Genomic DNA, 17,868 nt, shown 5'->3' on the forward strand with positions numbered 1-17,868 from the left:
ATAGTGTTGTATTAATGTGGAAGGAGCAGTAACCTTGATTTGGCCTAAGCTCCTATGGACGAGACCCATAAACTTTCTGAACCTCATTTTTTTCTTCTGAAAAATTGGCTGGCTATCTGTCCTGGTTATCATATATCATTATGATTATATTTATAAAAACACTTTGGAGTGCTATAAAACACTTAACTATATAATATTTTAATTAAACGTGTGTTCCCACCGTGAACAGCATATCCAGTGACTTTTCCTGGGTATTCATCAAGTTTCTGGTTATTGACCAGATTGATAAAATATAATTGTTAGGGATTTATTATTCATTATATGTTTTCTGTATAACGTAATTCAGCTGTTAGTATATGCCAAATAATTAGGAAGAAAGAAAACTGAAAAATTAGCATTTTGTAATACTCAAAGTATTTTTTATTGCAAACTGATTTATATATTCAGCAATTTTTTTGTATGTACATGCCTCTGCCAGTAACTGCTCTTCACACTGAGGATTCAGTAGTGAATCAGACAAATGTATATTTTTTGTAATGAAAACTTTTGATGTGAGTTGACAGATTTTATAATGTACATAAAGAGTATTATGGTTGATGCCACTGAATATTATCTATATTATTGCATTATATATATAAAATATAGATATATTTCTAAACTCTTTGTACTTTGGTGAAAACATGCTGGTAGATCTGGTCATTTTCTGTTGTAATTACAACAATTTTAAAAACAAAATGTAAGATAAAATCTTCAATTTTTTTTAATAGGTTAATGTCTGCAAGAGCACGCTATGAGAGATACAGTGGCAATCAGGTTCTCTTTTGGTAAGTATTTCTATAATTCACTTAAACTAATGACTTTTATGTTTAAATTTTAACTCTTAGCATTGAAATTCATTTGATTCTGGGACAATTTATGAAAAAATTCATAAACCATGAAGTATATAACATACATAGAATACACCAAGGGTGTACAATGCAATGAATTTTAATAAATATACACTAAATGTGTAATGACAACTCACATGAAAATAAAGATATCAGTTTTCCAGAAGGCTCTCATCAACTTTCTTTTGGAAAGGTAATCACAATTCTGACTTGTATTACTATAGGTTAGTTTTGCCACTTATTGAACTTGCTATAGAGAGAATCCTTTGGTGAGGCTTTTTTACTTAATAAATTTCCAAATTTTTCTATGTTTTTGCATGTGTTCTTTTTCACTGCTGTACAGTATACAATTGTGTGCAAATAACGATTTGTTTCTCCCTTCCACTGTTCATAGTTGGGTTATTTCTAGTTTTCCTTTTTTTAAAAGTTTGTTTGGTTTTTTTTGAGATGGAGTTTCGCTCTTGTCACCCAGGCTGGAGTGCAGTCGTGTAATCTCAGCTCACTGCAACCTCCACCTCCCAGGTTCAAGTGATTCTGCTGCCTCAGCCTCCCAAGTAGCTGGGTTTGCAGGCATTAGCCGCCACGCCCGGCTACTTTTTGTATCTTTAGTAGAGATGAGGTTTCACCATGTTGGTGAAGTTCAAGCTGGTCTCGAACTTCTGACCTCAGGTGATCCACCTGCCTCAGCCTCCCATAGTGCTGGAATTACAGGTGTGAGCCACTGCGCCTGGCCAATTTCTAGTTTTCAGTATGATAAATAATACAGTTTCTATTAACATTGTGTTATTTTTGTGCCCTTATTGCTTACTGCTGTTGAGGATATTCTTAGGAATAAAATTATGGTCATGTGCCACATAACGTTGTTTCAGTCAGTGATGGACTGTTGTGTCACAGTTGCATGCAGTATTCAGTAGAGTAACATGCCGTACAGGTATGTGCACTAGGAGCAATAGACTATATACCATATAGCCTAGGTGTATAGTAGGCTATACTGTCTTCTAGGTTTATGTTAAGTATACTCTATGATGTTCACATGATGAAATCATCTAATGATGCATTTTTCAGAAAGTATCACCATCATTAAGTAAGGCATGACTGTAGTGGAAATGTGCATGTTCAAAAATTCAGGAGAATGTGACTGTTTTTTAAAATTAGTTTTATGAATTTTTTTTTTTTTTTTTTTTTAAATGGAGTCTCACTGTGTCACCCAGGCTGGAGTGCAGTGGCGAAATCTCAGCTCACTGCAAGCTCCGCCTCCTGGGTTCATGCCATTCTCTGCCTCAGCCTCCTGAGTAGCTGGGACTACAGGCGCCCACCACCACGCCCAGCTAATTTTTTTGTTTTGTTTTGTATTTTTAGTAGAGATGGGGTTTCACTGTGTTAGCCAGGATTGTCTCGATCTCCTGACCTCATGATCTGCCTGCCTCAGCCTCCCAAGGTGCTGGGATTACAGGCTTGAGCCACCGCGCTCGGCCAGTTGTACCAATTTTAATAACCATTAGCTCAGTATAGTTAAGTTCCAGTTGCTCTACATGTTTGACAGCCCTTAATATTTGTGTTTTATTGTTTGCTTATTTTGAATTTTTGCTACTCGGCTGCTGATTATGTTATGTTAGCTCATTGTGATTTTATTTTACATTTCCCTATTACTAATGATGATGAATGACCTTTATGTTTCTATCAGGTATTTAGATAGCTTCTTTTATTAATTGGGTTGTCAGTATGATTTCTATTGATTTATAAAAGTTCTTTTTGAATTCTGAATGGAAGTCCTTTGTTGGGTATGTTTATTCTGTTATCCACTGTGCCACTTTTCCTTTTTTCTGGGTGTTTTTTTTTTTTTTGAGATGGAGTCTCACTCTTGTCACTGAGGCTGGAGTGCAGTGGTGTGATCTCAACTCACTTCAACCTCTGCCTCTTGAGTTCAAGCGATTCTCCTGCCCCAGCCTCCTGAGTAGCTGGGATTATAGGCGTCTGCCACCACGCCCAGCTAATTTTTTGTATTTTTAGTAGAGATGGGGTTTCACCCTGTTGGTCAGGTTGGTCTTGAATTCGTGACCTCAGGTGATCCACCCACCTCGGCCTCCCAAAGTGCTGAGATTACAGGCGAGAGTCACAGCACCTGGCCTTTTTTTTTTTTTTTTGAAATGGGGTTTCCTGTGTTGCCCAGGCCAAATCTTGAACTCTTAGGCTCAAGAGATCCTCCTGCTTCAGACTCCCGAGGATTACAGGCATACGCCACTAAACACAACTCTTTTTGCTCCATTATTGGCATCTTTTGAGGAAGAGTAATTCCTTTCTCAACTTGTCCCCTTGTGATTAGGGCCTTTTGTGTCCTTTTTTTAAAAAGTCAAATCTTTCCTTTCTTCATGATTGTGAAGATTTTCTTTGTTTCTCCTCTAAAAGTTTGGTGTTTTGTTTCTCAAATATAGATCTACAATTCATCTTGGAATTGAATTTTACTTGTGATGTGAGGTAGAATTCAAGATTCATTTTTCTTAATTTTAAAAATATTTATTAGTCATTTTGAATTTAATGAGAAACCCATCACGTTTTTTCCTTTCCTTCCTTCCTTCCCTCCCTCCTTCTCTTCTTTTCTTTTCTTTTCTTTTCCTCTCTTTCTCTCCCGCCCACCCCTTTGTCTCTCTTTCTTTTCCTTCCTTTCTTTCCCTTCCCTTCCCTTCCCTTCCCTTCCCTTCCCTTCCCTTCCCTTCCCTTCCCTTCCCTTCCCTTCCTTCCTTTCCTTCCCCTCCCCTCCCCTCCCCTCCCCTCCCCTCCCCTTCCCGTCTCTCTCTCTCTCTGTCTCTCTCTCTCTTTCTTTCCTTTCTTCTCATTCTTTTGTCTCATTCTTTTCATCTCGCTCTGTCACCCAGGCTGGAGTGCAGTGGCGCAATCTCGGCTTACTACAACCTCCGCCTCCTGAGTTCAAACGATTCTCCTGCCTCAGACTCCGAAGTAGCTGAGACTACAGGCACGTGCCACCACGTCTGGCTAATTTTTGTATTTTTAGTAGAGACGGGGTTTCACCACATTGGCCAGGCTGGTCTCAACCTCCTGACCTCAGGTGATCTGTCTGCCTCGGCTTCCCAAAGTGCTGGGATTACAGGCATGAGCCACTGCGCCCAGCCTCATTACATGTTAACACAATTAACGTTTATTAGAACTATTTTCATAAAAGATTTAATTATAGTTTAGCAAATCTAATGTCTCTGATATTAGTCGGATTCTCATATCTGCTGCATTCAGTCTGTTGTGATATATTTTTTGAATGAAAGAATTCTTCCTACAGAGAAGTTGTAAAAAAACAAACAAACAAACAAAAAAAAAAACAAATGCGGGGGAGGTTCTTTTCAGATAGGTTGGGTATTCTTCTTTAAAACAGTACCAAAACTTGACAAGTTGCTTACAGGTTAGTTTCAACATGGTGTCTGAGACTTTATCCATGAACTTTTTACTCTGTTGCATTAGAAACAATTGGTCTGTCTTGCACATTGAATCAGTCATTTCTCTATGTTTGATTTTTGTAATGCCATGCGTTGGTCATTTGGAAAATATTGATGGTCCTCAATATTTCTCAATTTTTCTCATTTTGGCACTTAAAAAAATACTTTATCAAAAATGGCATTGCTAATATCACCACTAGCCTCTTCTGAAAAGTTTAGGGAAGTGCTAAACTCACAGTAATGGATACAAATTTTCTAAAATGTAAATTGTTGACTGAAAGCATGGATTTTATTATTGGCAAGATTCATTAGGTATCCCTATGGATGTTCAGTTGATTCAGCACCATTTATTGAAAAACTGTCTTTTTCCCTCCAGCTGTGCAGTGTTCACTTTGCGTGGTCTCTATTTTGTTCAGTTGTTTATTGCTCACTTGCTTATTGTTTATTTTGCTCATTTGTTTATTTTGCTCATGCCTGTGTTCATGTAAGTACTGCCCTGTCAAGCTGTGTAGTTTGGGTTTTTTTGTTTGTTTTTGTCATTGTTGTTTGTTTTTGAGACAATCTCACTCTGTCACCCAGGCTGGAGTGCAGTGGCAAAATCTCGGCTCACTGCAACCTCTGCATCCTGGGTTCAAGTGATTCTCATGCCTCAGCCTTCCGAGTAGCTGGGATCACAAGTATGGACCACCATGCCTGGCTACTTTTTGTATTTTTAGTAGAGACAGGATTTAGTAAAAACAGGGTTTCACCACGTAGGCCAGGTTGGTCTCAAACCCCTGGCATCAAGGGATCCGCCCGTCTTTGCCTCCAAAACGGCTGAGATTACAGGCTTGAGCCCCCAAGCTCGGCCTAAGCTGTGTGTTTTGATATCTGATAGCATGAGTTTGTATTCAGTAGAGCAACTCAGGCTTGTACTCAGGCTTGTTCTTCAAGATTGTCTTGGCTATCATTGTTGCTTTGCCTTTCTGTGTAAATTCTAGAATCAGCTTGTCAATTTCCACACACAGATATACGCAGGAAAGCCTGTGGGAGGCTATGGGCTTTGGATTAGGATAGCATTAAATTCATAAATCAATTCAGAGAGAAATGACATTGTTGTTATAATGAATCTGTCAATCTGCGAACATCTATATTCTTCCATTTATTTAGTCTTTAATTCTTTGCAGCAGTGTTTTAGGAGGGTGTTTTTCCTACATAAACAGTTCTAGCAGTTTTTTCTGTAACACTTTAAAGGTGTTTTATCATGTTCTTGCTTCTGTTTATGTTGAAGAATCAGTAATCAGTGTTCTTGTTACTCCTTTGCAGTTAGTATGTTTTTTCCTCTGCTTCTGAGATTTTTCTTGCTTTTTTGCTTTTCAGAAGTTGTGTCTAACGTTGCTAGGTAGGATTTTCTTTGTATTTATTCTGTTTAGGGTTTATAGATCTTCATGATACCCTGATTTGATATCTTTCATCGATTTTGGAAAATTCTTATAGAATATTTTTTATATTATTGCTTCTTTCCTATTTTCTTTTTCCTCCTTCCTGCTTTATTTTGTCCCGTATTTCCTTTGTACTGTTTTCCATCTTCCTGTTCTTTTTTCTGTATGTGCTTCAGTCTCCCATTTTCTACTGCCTTATTTTCTAATTTGTGAATTTCTGTCTTCTGCTGTTTCTAAAGTACCCACTCGTGAATTTTAAAGTTTTAATTGTAGTTTTTCAATTCTAGATTTTCATTTCTGTTACATAGATACCAGTTCTTTGGTTTAATCCATCATCTGTTTTCCTTTTTTCTTGAATGTAATAAATATAGCAGGTTTTTTTCCTGTGGATTTTAGGTTATTTGGTCTCATTTCCAGCAATGTTGATAATTTTTTAACTTTTTAATTGACACATTATAATTGTACATATTTATGGAGTTCAAGTTGGTATTCCAATACAGTTATGTGTTGTTTATACAATGTACAAGTTAGGGTAGTTAGCATATCCATCACCTCATACATTTAATCATTTTTTGGTGGTGAAAACATTCAAAAGCCTCTCTTCTGGCTATTTTGTAATATACACTACTTTACTGTTAACCATAATAATCCTACTGTGCAATAGAACACCAGAACTTATTTTTCTTATTTTATTGTAACTTTGTACCCACTAACCAACCTCTCCTCATCTTTCTCTCCCACCTCCCCACTCCAGTCTCTGATAACCACTCTTCTACTCCACTTCTATGGTACCAACTTTTTATTTTTTAGATTCCACATATAAGTGATATCCTGCAGTATTTGCCTCTCTCTCTCTGTCTTATTTCACTTAACATACTATCCTCCATTTCCATCCATGTTGCTACAGATGACAGGATTTCATTCTTTTTATGGCCGAATGATATTCTATTGAGTATATATACCCCCATTTTCTTTATCTATTCTTTCATTGTTGGACACTTAGGTTGAGTCTGTATTTTGGCTATTGTAAAATATGGGAGTGCAGATATTTCTTTGACATACTGATTTCATTTCCTTTGGATATATATCCAGTAGTAGGATTGCTGGATCATCTAGAAGTTCCATTTTTTAATTTTTTTAGTAACCTCCATATTGTTTTCCATAATAACTACTAATTTACGTTCCCACCAACAGTGTATAAGTGTTCCCTTCTCCTGAAATCCTCGCCAACACTTGTTTTCTTTTTTCTTTTTGATAGTAGCCATTCTCATTGGAATGAAGTGGTGTCTTGTTGTGGTTTGGGTTTGCATTTGCCTGATGATTAGTTTATTTGAATATTTTTTCGTATACCTGTTGGCTCTTTTTATATCTTCCTTTCGAAATGTCTGTTAAGCTATTTTGCCCATTTTTAATCAGTTTTTTTTTTTTTGCTATTAAGTTTTTTATATATATTCTGGATATTAACCCATTGTCAGATGTATAGTTTGCAATTCTCTCCTATTTCTGTAGATTGTCTATTCATTTTATCAGTTGTTTCCTTTGCTGCACAAAAACTTTTTGGTTTGATGTAATCAGATTTGTCTGTTTTTGTTTCTGTTGCCTGTGTTTTGAGGTCTTCGCTTTAAAAATCCTTGCCTAGCACAGTGTTGTAAAGCATTTTCCCCTGTTTTCTTCCAGTAGATTTCATGGTTTTAGGTTTCACATTTAAGTCTTTAATCCATTTTGAGTTGATTTTTGTATATAGTGAGAAGTAGTTTAGTCTTATTCTTCTGCAAGTAGATAACACATTTTATAAGTGTTTTTGGCACCTGTTTTGAAAATCAGTTGTCTGTAGATGCATGACTTTAATTCTGGGATATCCATTCTGCTCTATTGGTCTGTTTTTATGTCAGTGCCATGCTTTTTTGGTTGCAGTAGCTTTGTAGTATATTTTGAGGTCTGTGTATCAGTCCATTGCTGAAAGTGGGGTGTTCAAGTTCCCTGCTATTACTGTATTATAGTCTGTCTCTCCCTTTAGATCTAATGATATTTGCTTTACAGACTTGGGCACTCCAGTGTTCGGGGTGTGTGTTAATATATACTGTAAATATATATGAGAGACACAATTGTATATTATATAATGATTATATAATATATATTATAAATAATGTAATTGTTGTATCTTCCTGCTGAATTGATCCCTTTATCATTATATAATCACCTTTTCTGTCTCTTTTTACAGTTTTTGACTTAAAGTAAGCATGGCTACTCCTGTTTGCTTTGGGTTTCCATTTACATGGATGTCTTTTTCTATCCTTTAATTTTTTTGTGTGTGTGTGTGACAGAGTCTCACACCGTTCCCCAGGCTGGAGCACAGTGGTGTGACTCACTGTACCCTCCACCTCCTGTATTCAAGTGATCTTGTGCTTCAGCCTCCCAAACAGCTGGTATTACAGGCGCGCACCACCACACCCAGCTAATTTTTGTATTTTTTAGTAGAGACAGGGTTTTGCCATGTTGGCCACACTGGTCTTGAACTCTTGACCTCAGGTGATCTTCCTGTCTCGGCCTCCCAAAATGCTAGGATTACAGGTGTAAACCACTGCACCCAACCTCTATCCCTTAACTTTCAATCTATGTTTGTCTTTAACAGTGAGGTGAGTCTGTTATAGGCAGCATACATTTGGGTTTTATTATCCACTCAGCCATTCTATATATTTTAACTGGAGGAACTTACCCAGTCACATTCAAGGCTGTTATTTATAGTTGAGGATTTATTGCTGCCTTTGTGTTAATGGTTTTCTGGTTGTTTTATAGATTTTTTTTTTGTAGCATTCTTTCTCTCTTGTTCACGTCTGTGGTTTTGTTGCTCACTGTGGTGCTATACTTTGTTTCCTTTCTCTTTCTCCTTTGTATATCTGCTGTAATTTCTTTCTTTATGTTTACTATAGAGCTAGCATAAAGAGTCTTGTTATAATGCACTATTTTAAGCTGATAGCAAATTACCTTTGGTCTCTGTATTGCTCCATTCTCATATTGTCATAAAGAACTACCTGAGACTGGGTAATTTGTGAAGAAAAGAGGTTTGTTTGACTCACAGTTCCACAGGCTTCACAGGAAGCATGAGTGGGAGGTCTTAGGAAACTTACAATCATAGCAGAAGGTGAAGGGGAAACAAGCACTCCTTACCATGGTGGAGCAGGAGAGAGAGAGAGAGAGAGAATGCAATGGGGGGAAATGTCACACTTAAACCGTCAGATCTTGTGGAACTCACTATCATGAGAACAGCATGGGGGAAAATCTGTCCCCATGATCCAGTCACCTCCCACCAGGCCCCTCCCCTAACATGAGGATTACAATTTGACATGAGATTTGAGTGGGGACATAGAGCCAAACCATATTATTCTACCACTGGCCCCTCCCAAATCTCATGTCCTTCTCATTTGAAAACCAATCATGCCTTTCCAGCAGTAACCAAAAGTCTTAACTCAATCTGACATTAACTTAAAAGTCCAAGTCCAAAGTCTCATCTGAGACATGGCAAGTCCCTTCCACCTATGAGCCTGTAAAATAAAAAACAAGTTACTTCCAAGATACAGTGGAGGTATAGGCATGGGGTAAATGCTTCTGCTCCAAATGGTAGAAATTGGCCAAAATAAAGGGGCTACAGGTCCCACGCTAGTCCGAAACCCAGCAGGGCAGTCATTAAATCTTAAAGCTTCCAAATAATTTCCATTGACTCTATGTCTGACATCCAGGGCACGCTGAGGCAAGTGGTGGGCCCCCAAGGCCTTGGGCAGCTCTGCCCCTGTCGGCTGTGCAGGGTACCGCCCCTGTGGCTGCTTTCATGGGCTGGTGTTGAGTGCCTGTGGCTTTTCTAGGCTCTCACTGCAGACTGTGGGTCTACCATTCTGGGGTCTGAAGGACAATGGCCCCCTTTTCGCAGCTCCACTAGACAGTGCCCCAGTGGGGACTCTATGTGGGGGCTCCAACCCCACATTTTCCCTCTGCACTGCCCTAGTGGAGGTTCTCCATGAGGGCTCTGCCTCTGCAGCAGACTTCTTCCTGGATATCCAGGCATTTCCATACATCCTCTGAAATCTAGGCAGAGTTTCCCAAACCTCAATTTTTGCCTTCTGCATACCCATAGGCCCAACACCATGTGGAAGCCACCAAGACTTGGGGCTTGCAGCCTCTGATTCAATGACCTTAACTGTATCGTTGGCCCCTTTTGGCCACACACTTTTAAACCAGCAAATCTTGTGAGAGCTCACTATCATGAGAACAGCATGGGGTAAATCTGCCCCTGGATGGAGCTGGAGCAGCTGGGATGCAGGGCACCAAGTCCTGAGGCTGCACAGAGTAGCAGGGCCCTGGGCCCAGCCCACGAAGTCATTTTTGGTTGGCCTCTGGGCCTGTGATAGGAGGGGCTACCTTGAAAGACTCTGAAATGCCCTGGAAACATTTTCCCCATTCTCTTGGCTATTAACGTTTGGCTCCTGTTGTGCACATTTCTGCAGCGGGCTTGAATTTCTCCCCAGAGAATGGGTTTTTCTTTTCTACCGCATGATCAGGCTGCAAATTTTCTAAACTTTTATGCCCTACTTCCCTTTTAAATATAAGTTCGTTTCAGATAATCACTTTGTTCATGCATATGAACGTACACTTTTAGAAACAGCCAGGTCACCTCTTGAATGCTTTGCTGCTTAGAAATTTCTTCTGCCAGATACCCTAAATCATGTCTCTCAAGTTTCAAAGTTCCACAGATCTCTAGGGCAGGGGCAAAATGCCACCAGTCTCATTGCTAAAGCATAGCAAGAGTGACCTTTACTCCAGTTTCCAATAAGTTCCTCATCTCCATCTGAGATCACCTCAGCCTGGACTTCATTGTTTATATCACTTATCAGCATTTTGGTCAAAAGCATTCAACAAGTCTCTAGGAAGTTCCAAACTTTTCCACATCTTTTCTGTCTTTTTCTGAGTCCTCCAAACCGTTCCAGCCTCTGCCCGTTACCCAGTTCCAAAGTCACTTCTACATTTTCAGATATCTTTGTAGCAGTGCCCCACTACTAATAATAATTTGTGTTTCTATTATTGCACATATAATTACAGGAAAATTAGAAAACATAGACAGTAAGAAAAACTTCATCTGAAACTTTGTTGTGAAGAATAAGAATGATTTCTCTGTGGTAAATTCCTTGGTATAACATTGTTGGAGCTAAAGGTTATGACATCCTTGTGGCTTGTGCTGTGGATTCCTATATTGATTTGGAAAAAAGGTTGTGGTGATTCTGATTTGCAGTATTAGTAAGCAGTGAATAAATTTTTATCACAGCTTCTGTAAAATGGATACTATGTGTGGATTTGGTATTTTAGAATTGTTTTCATTTGCATTTTCTGTTTACTAGTGACTGTGTGTTTTGTGTACCTGTTAAGAATTGTCTGTTTTTATCTTTTGTTCATTTACTACTTGAAATAGTAATGCATTTCTGTGAGTACTGGTACCTATTACAGGTATTATCTTTAATCATATCACATTTGAGAATTATTTTCTGTTCATCTTTTTGTTGTATTCAAGTTTCAACTTGTATGGGCTAATATACTTCAGAATTAAATGTTATTTTCTTCTACAAGTGTGATATAATTCTTCTCTGTTTTCTTTTTTTCTAGGAAACGTGTTTGTTAATTGCTTTCTTAGCTTTAAAGCTTTAATTAAACTGAAATTTATTTCAGGGAACAGTATAAACAATGATTGTTGTTTTTTGCTAAAATGTATTTCCAAAGTACTTTATTCACTTTAAGTATTGGTGTTTTATAGTATGTATCTTAAGATAGTGATTATACTTTTATTTCAGGTAAATGTGGTCTATATAAAACCTTAGGCAACAGGCAAAATATCCCAAATTTCTAAGTACTGTTACTTAATTTTTAATTATTTGTACTATTACCAGAATATATTTCATATTGAATTCATGTACATATGAACATGTATGTTATTTTACTCATTTATTTACTTATTTATTTAAACAGTTCAGAAACGATTGCCAGATGTTGGTATATCCTACTTTCTGGATCTGTGCTTGTGAAAGGCTCCATGGTCTTGCCTCCTTGCAGGTACGTTCACATTTGCTGCTTAGTACATATGGCAGGCAAAGTTAATATTAAACTATTTTGTATAGGATGTATGTTTTCTTTCAGTAGGTGATACATCTTTTAAATGTCTTTGCTTGTTGGCACCATTGGAAATACTTGGCAGGAATCAGTTAATCTTTTGTATTTCTGGGGGTATAATCTGTAAGCTTACACCATGACATGATATCTTCTTCCTGTTTGAAAATTAGTTTTATGGGAGCTGGGTGTGGTGGCTCACACCTGTAATCCCAGCACTTTAGGAGACTGATGCTGGCGGATCACCTGAGGTCGGGAGTTCGAGACCAGTCTGACCAACATGGAGAAACCCCGTCTCTACTAAAAATACGAAATTAGCCGGGTGTGGTGGCACATACCTGTAATTCCAGCTACTCGGGAGGCTGAGGCAGGAGAATTGCTTGAACCCAGGAGGTGGAGTTTGCCGTGAGCCGAGACCATGCCATTACACTCCAGCCTGGGCAACAAGAGCGAAAATCTGTCTCAAAAAAAAAAAAAAATTAGTTTTATGTATGATTTGAGCTGATTTATCTAATGGGTTTTTGATACATTGCTATTATTGGATGTAGAGAGGTGATGTAATAGTTAAGAAATTGGTTTTTGTAGTAAATCAACTAGATTACAATTCTGATTTCATCACTAGTTATGTGACTTGGGACAAATTTTAGTTTTCTTGACTGAAAAATGGGAATAATAGTGGTACCTACTTAAGTATTGTCATGAGGTGTTAGGAAACTACTACAGATGCTTTCAACAGAAGTCTATAAGGGCACATTCTGGAGCCAGACTCCATGAGTTCATATCTGCTGTACTATTTCTTGGGCAGATTAATTTCTTTGTGCCTTACTTTGTTCATTTGTAAAATGATCATAATAATACAACTTCTTTCATAGCATAGGCTAATGCTGAGAAATAAATGACTTACTCTATACAAAGCTCTTAGAACAGTACCTGGCAGTTAAAAATAATTGTTAATTATTATCATAACTATTACATAAAAGAGAAGGGCGGTGGAAAGAAGGTCAATTGTGGAATTCTGTTAGTAATTATTAAGATTTTGGGGCCTCAACGTATGCTTTAGTGACATATAAATGTAATTTTTAGTGACTTTTTCCCATAATGTTAAGAAGAAATTTCTAGGCTTTGAAAGTAAGACTTCCGATTGTAGTTCATTTAGTAGCATAACTATTTAACATAAATATCAGGATATGGGACATCTCGATTTAAATATTTTAGAAGTCATGCCTTGACTCCTGAAACTTTACATCATTGGCCTTTGCATGAAATGTGCTAATTGACTAGTTGAATAACACATGTAGTTGACTGCATTTATAAATATATAGTAGTTCTGGTTTTTTTGAGCTTTTTGGCCATTGTTCCTTTTCCCTATATTTGTGAATCTCACATTAATGAATTTGTATTTTTAGCCCCTGAGAACTGAATAAGCTGGATTGACTTGCCTACAGTTATAGTTTGATTATAGGCCGGGCACAGTGGCTCAAGCCTGTAATCCCAGCACTTTGGGAGGCCGAGACGGGCGGATCACAAGGTCAGGAGATCGAGACCATCCTGGCTAACACAGTGAAACCCCGTCTCTATTAAAAAATACAAAAAACTAGCCAGGCGTGGTGGCGGGCACCTGTTGTCCCAGTTACTCAGGAGGCTGAGGCAGGAGAATGGCATAAACCCGGGAGGTGGAGTTTGCAGTGAGCCGAGATCTGGCCACTGCACTCCAGCCTAGGCGACAGAATGAGACTCCGTCTCAAAAAAAAAAAAAAAAAAAAAAAAAAAAGATTATTAGTATTTTTCTTTCGAACACTCCTGCTGTGTTCTGAATGGTCAAGAATTTACTGTGAGGACATTTAGTAGACCTTAATCAACTGCAATAATTCATTACTAGTTTGTGATCAAGACAATGAAGTTTATCTTTTTAAGTAAATAGAATGAGATTTTAGAAAAAGTCATGGTATGCATTAATGTAATCATAAACTTTACAGCAAACATGATTATGGAATTTTATTCTAAAGAATAATACTGATTAATGAATTTGTATCTTTTGTGTGAAAAATTTATAATAGGCTACTGTACGTTCAATTTTAGGATTAGTGAGTTACTATAACAAACTGCCTAGAATAATGCTTAGCATATATTAAGCATCAAATAATTTTTGGCTTCTTCAGACAGAATACAGAAACCACAGCATAATTGGAACAGGTAAAGTTTGATTTTTTTTAAAATTTTTTATTTTTTTAATTTGAAACAGAGTTGCTGTTGCCCAGGCTGGAGGGCAGTGGCAGGATCTTGGCTCACTACAACCTGCACCTTCTGGGTTCGAGTAATTCTCCTGCCTCAGCCTTCCGAATAGCTGGGATTACAGGTGTGTGCCACCACACCCAGCTAATGTTTGTATTTTTAGTACAGGCATGGTTTCACTATGTTGGCTAGGCTGGTCTCAGGCTCCTGACCTCAAGTCATCTGCCTGCCTTGGCCTCCCAAAATGCTGGGATTACAGACATGAGCCACTGCACCTGGCCTGAGCAGGTAAAGTTTAATTTTAAAATTAAACTAATTCAAGGGATGAGCTACTAAAAAGGATAAAGCAGAATACCCCACAGCTGAGGGCAAATTCCCAAGGACAAAACAAATTTGAAAGGGAGACCCTTTCCTCATGACTAGAGTTCAGACTTTGTTGAAGAATCTTAGTTGCAGCCCAGTAAATAGCAGAGACGTTCACTGGATTGCTCTGGGACAGAGCTGCTCCACAGTCATCTGGTCAAGGCTGGCAGGAAGGGGAAGGGAACTGCTGGCCAGGAATGGCACGTAGGAGATCCCCCTTACCAGGATGCAGATGGCCCCTGAAGCTGGGGACAGGAAACAGAAGCCCCCCAGTTGCAGAGGAAAGACTTTCTTACTGCAGTGTTCCTCTAGCACCCTCTGCTGACAAAGCTGCAACATTTTCAGCTAGCAAAGAAGAATATTTGCACAATTCACATCCTTACCACAAAGTAGGGCAATAAAGGGTAGATTTGAAGCTGAGAGCCAGAGCCAGTATGTTTGGAGAGGCAGTAAATAACTGTCACAGTCCACTCCCCTGGCTGCTCAGCTTCCTTATGAATGCTTCTAAACACATTTGAAATTCCATTCAGCGATCTGTGTCTACCTAACAAAACGCAACTATCCTTTATACAAATGAAGTTCTTACCATCTCGCCCAAATAAGGAGACACACAACCACAGCAATCATTGCTAGCTATATTTGTATATAATCTGTCATAGTGCCTCTGAATATTCTGTTAACTAAAGACTACCTTGTAAAGTTTACCTTCAGTATCTTATACTATATATATAGTAATCTAAGAGAAAATATAAAAAGCTACTACAGTCCTTGTTTCTATAATTGGACACAAGGCTATTGTTGATATCTGTCTTTCACTACCCATTCAGTATTTCTTGCCTCAAGTAAAACTTCAGCTGTTCTGTGTCCTTTACTTTGTGGTTGGAACAAAACTTTAATTTTGATGTGTCTTCAACTGTCCTGCCTCTTTCTTGGTTGCTGTAGTTTTTGATTAACCTTTTTTTTTTTTTTAAAGACAGTGTCTTCCCTCCGTCACCCAGGCTGGAATGCAGTGATGTGATCCCAGCACACTGCAATCTCTGCCTCCCAGGTTCTGGCGATTCTCCTGCCTCAGTCTCCAAAATAGCTGGGATTACAGGCGTGCACCACCATGCCCGGCTAATTTTTGTATTTTTTGTGGAGAGAGGGTACCATGTTGGCCAGGCTGGTCTCAAACTCCTGACCTCAAGTGATCTGCCTGCCTTGGCCTCCCAGAGTGCTAGGATTACAGGTGTGAGCCACTTCACCTGACTGTTTTCCACCAATCTTTATTGTATCTTTTCTTTTCTTTTTAAAGACAGATTCTCACTCTATTGCCCAGGCTGGAGTGCGGTGGCTCAGTCTTGGCTCACCTCAACCTCTGCCTCCCAGGTTCAAGCAATCCCTCTGCTTCAGCCTCCCAAGTAGCTAGGACTATAGGTGTGCACCACCACACCCAGCTAATTTTTGTATTTTTAGTAGAGATGGAGTTTCACCATGTTGGCCAGGCTGGTCTTGACCTCCTGACCTCAAGTGATCTACCCACCTTGGCCTCCCAAAGTGCTGGGATTACAGTGTGAGCCACCACACCTGGCCCCATTAATCTTTAATAGTGGGCATGGAAGTACTAACAGGAGCATAAGAGAATGGCCTAAGTTCCACATGTAGTCTCTCTTACCTACATTTTGTGCAGTAATCCATTATTCCTTTGCTAATTGGAATCAGTCATATGGGCCAGTGGACTAACCTCTTTTGCTGCCTGTTGGTTTAATGACTGGGTGGAAGTCTCTAGTTCAGTGGAACCATTGTTGTGTTTACTGGTAGAAGCAATACTCTTTTGTACACTAAGCCTCCAAACCAGCAGAGCTTAGAGTGGTTGAGAGGGGAAGCAAAACTTGTGTGAATGAGTTTGTGAAAGGAAAATAAATCTCAGGACCCCCAAATCACTAAGTCAAAGAGAAAAGCTGCTCTTTTATTGTGAAATATAATATGGGGAAAAGTGCAGATAACATAAATCTACATGTTAGTGAATACTATATATCGAATGTTTGCCTAATCACTACCCATATCAAGAAATTGAACATTGTCATTACCTAGAAGCAGCTTCATGCCTTTTCTTAAATCTACTCTCTTACCTTTCCTCAACACCAATTTCCTAAATTTTAATCAGTCTTGTATGTCTGAAGAGTTTTGGCCTGTGGATATGTACACCTTAGTTGAGGGCTATTATAAGTAATGCAGCTGTGAACATTTTTGTATATTAGATGCACATGTGGATGCATTTCTGCTGTATATACCTAACAAGGAATTGTTGGCTCACAGTGTTGTAGGACTTCCTCCTTAGTTCAGCTAAGAGCCGGGTCTTGTTACACAGCCATGAAATATTAGGCTCACAGAAACTTTGAAGGATGAGAATATTGGAATTTATTGGGCAAAAAGGAAAAAGGGGAAGCAAGGATTCTCTGCAAAACCAGAGTTTCTGCTAGTGTGCTTCCCGCCTGGCACATTGAATCCCAGGTACCACGCAGGAAGAGGAGGGGCCAACCTCCTCCTCACAGCAAAGGGCACAAACTTCTGTGGCTCCACTCCTGTGTGTGTTTCTCCCAGTGTGGAGGCCAGTTAGAATTTTTCTGGGAACCCCTTTACACTTGACTGTCTCAACAACAGGGTGTGCCTACATTAAGCTTTGTTAATTCCAAGTTGCATTCCAAATTGATGCACTAATTTACACACCCACCAGTGGTGTGTGAGAGTTCTTATTGTTCCACATTCTAACCAACACTTAGTAGTATAAGTCTTTTTAAAGTTATTGGCTGCTTAATTTCAGTCATTCTTTTCCATTTTATTATAGTTTTCATTTGCATTTGAATGACTGCTGATGAATACATTTTCATTAGAGTGACTTTTTTTTTTATTATACTTTAAGTTTCTAGGGTACATGTGCACAACGTGCAGGTTTGTTACGTATGTATACATGTGCCATGTTGGTGTGCTGCACCTATTAACTCGACATTTACATTAGGTATATCTCCTAATGCTATCCCTTCCCCCTTTCCTCACCCCATGACAGGCCCTGGTGTGTGATGTTCCCCTTCTTGTGTCCAAGTGTTCTCATTGTTTAATTCCCACCTATGAGTGAGAACATGTAGTGTTTGGTTTTTTATCCTTGTGATAGTTTGCTGAGAATGATGGTTTCTAGCTTCATCCATGTCCCTACAAAGGACATGAACTCATCCTTTTTTATGGCTGCATAGTATTCTGTGGTGTATATGTGCCACATTTTTTTTATTATACTTTATGTTCTAGGGTACATGTGCATAACGTGCAGGTTTGTTACATATGTATACATGTGCCATGTTGGTGTGCTGCACCCATTAACTCGTCATTTACATTAGCTAT

General features: G+C 38.7%; 1 protein-coding gene across 9 annotated transcripts in view; it reads left to right on the forward strand.

Annotated features, from left to right (window-relative positions):
* The window catches only part of RAPGEF6 (Rap guanine nucleotide exchange factor 6), a 219,071-nt gene that overhangs the window by 33,540 nt on the left and 167,663 nt on the right, over positions 1–17,868 (forward strand). For all 9 annotated transcript variants that reach the window (XM_050792727.1, XM_050792725.1, XM_050792724.1 and 6 more), the window contains 2 exons: positions 768–824; positions 11,761–11,844. In XM_050792727.1, the coding sequence (XP_050648684.1) occupies positions 768–824; positions 11,761–11,844 (141 nt within the window). The remainder of the gene's footprint in view (positions 1–767; positions 825–11,760; positions 11,845–17,868) is intronic.

The sequence above is a fragment of the Macaca thibetana genome, chromosome 6, assembly GCF_024542745.1.
Source record: "Macaca thibetana thibetana isolate TM-01 chromosome 6, ASM2454274v1, whole genome shotgun sequence".
Classification (NCBI taxonomy): Eukaryota; Metazoa; Chordata; class Mammalia; order Primates; family Cercopithecidae; genus Macaca; species Macaca thibetana.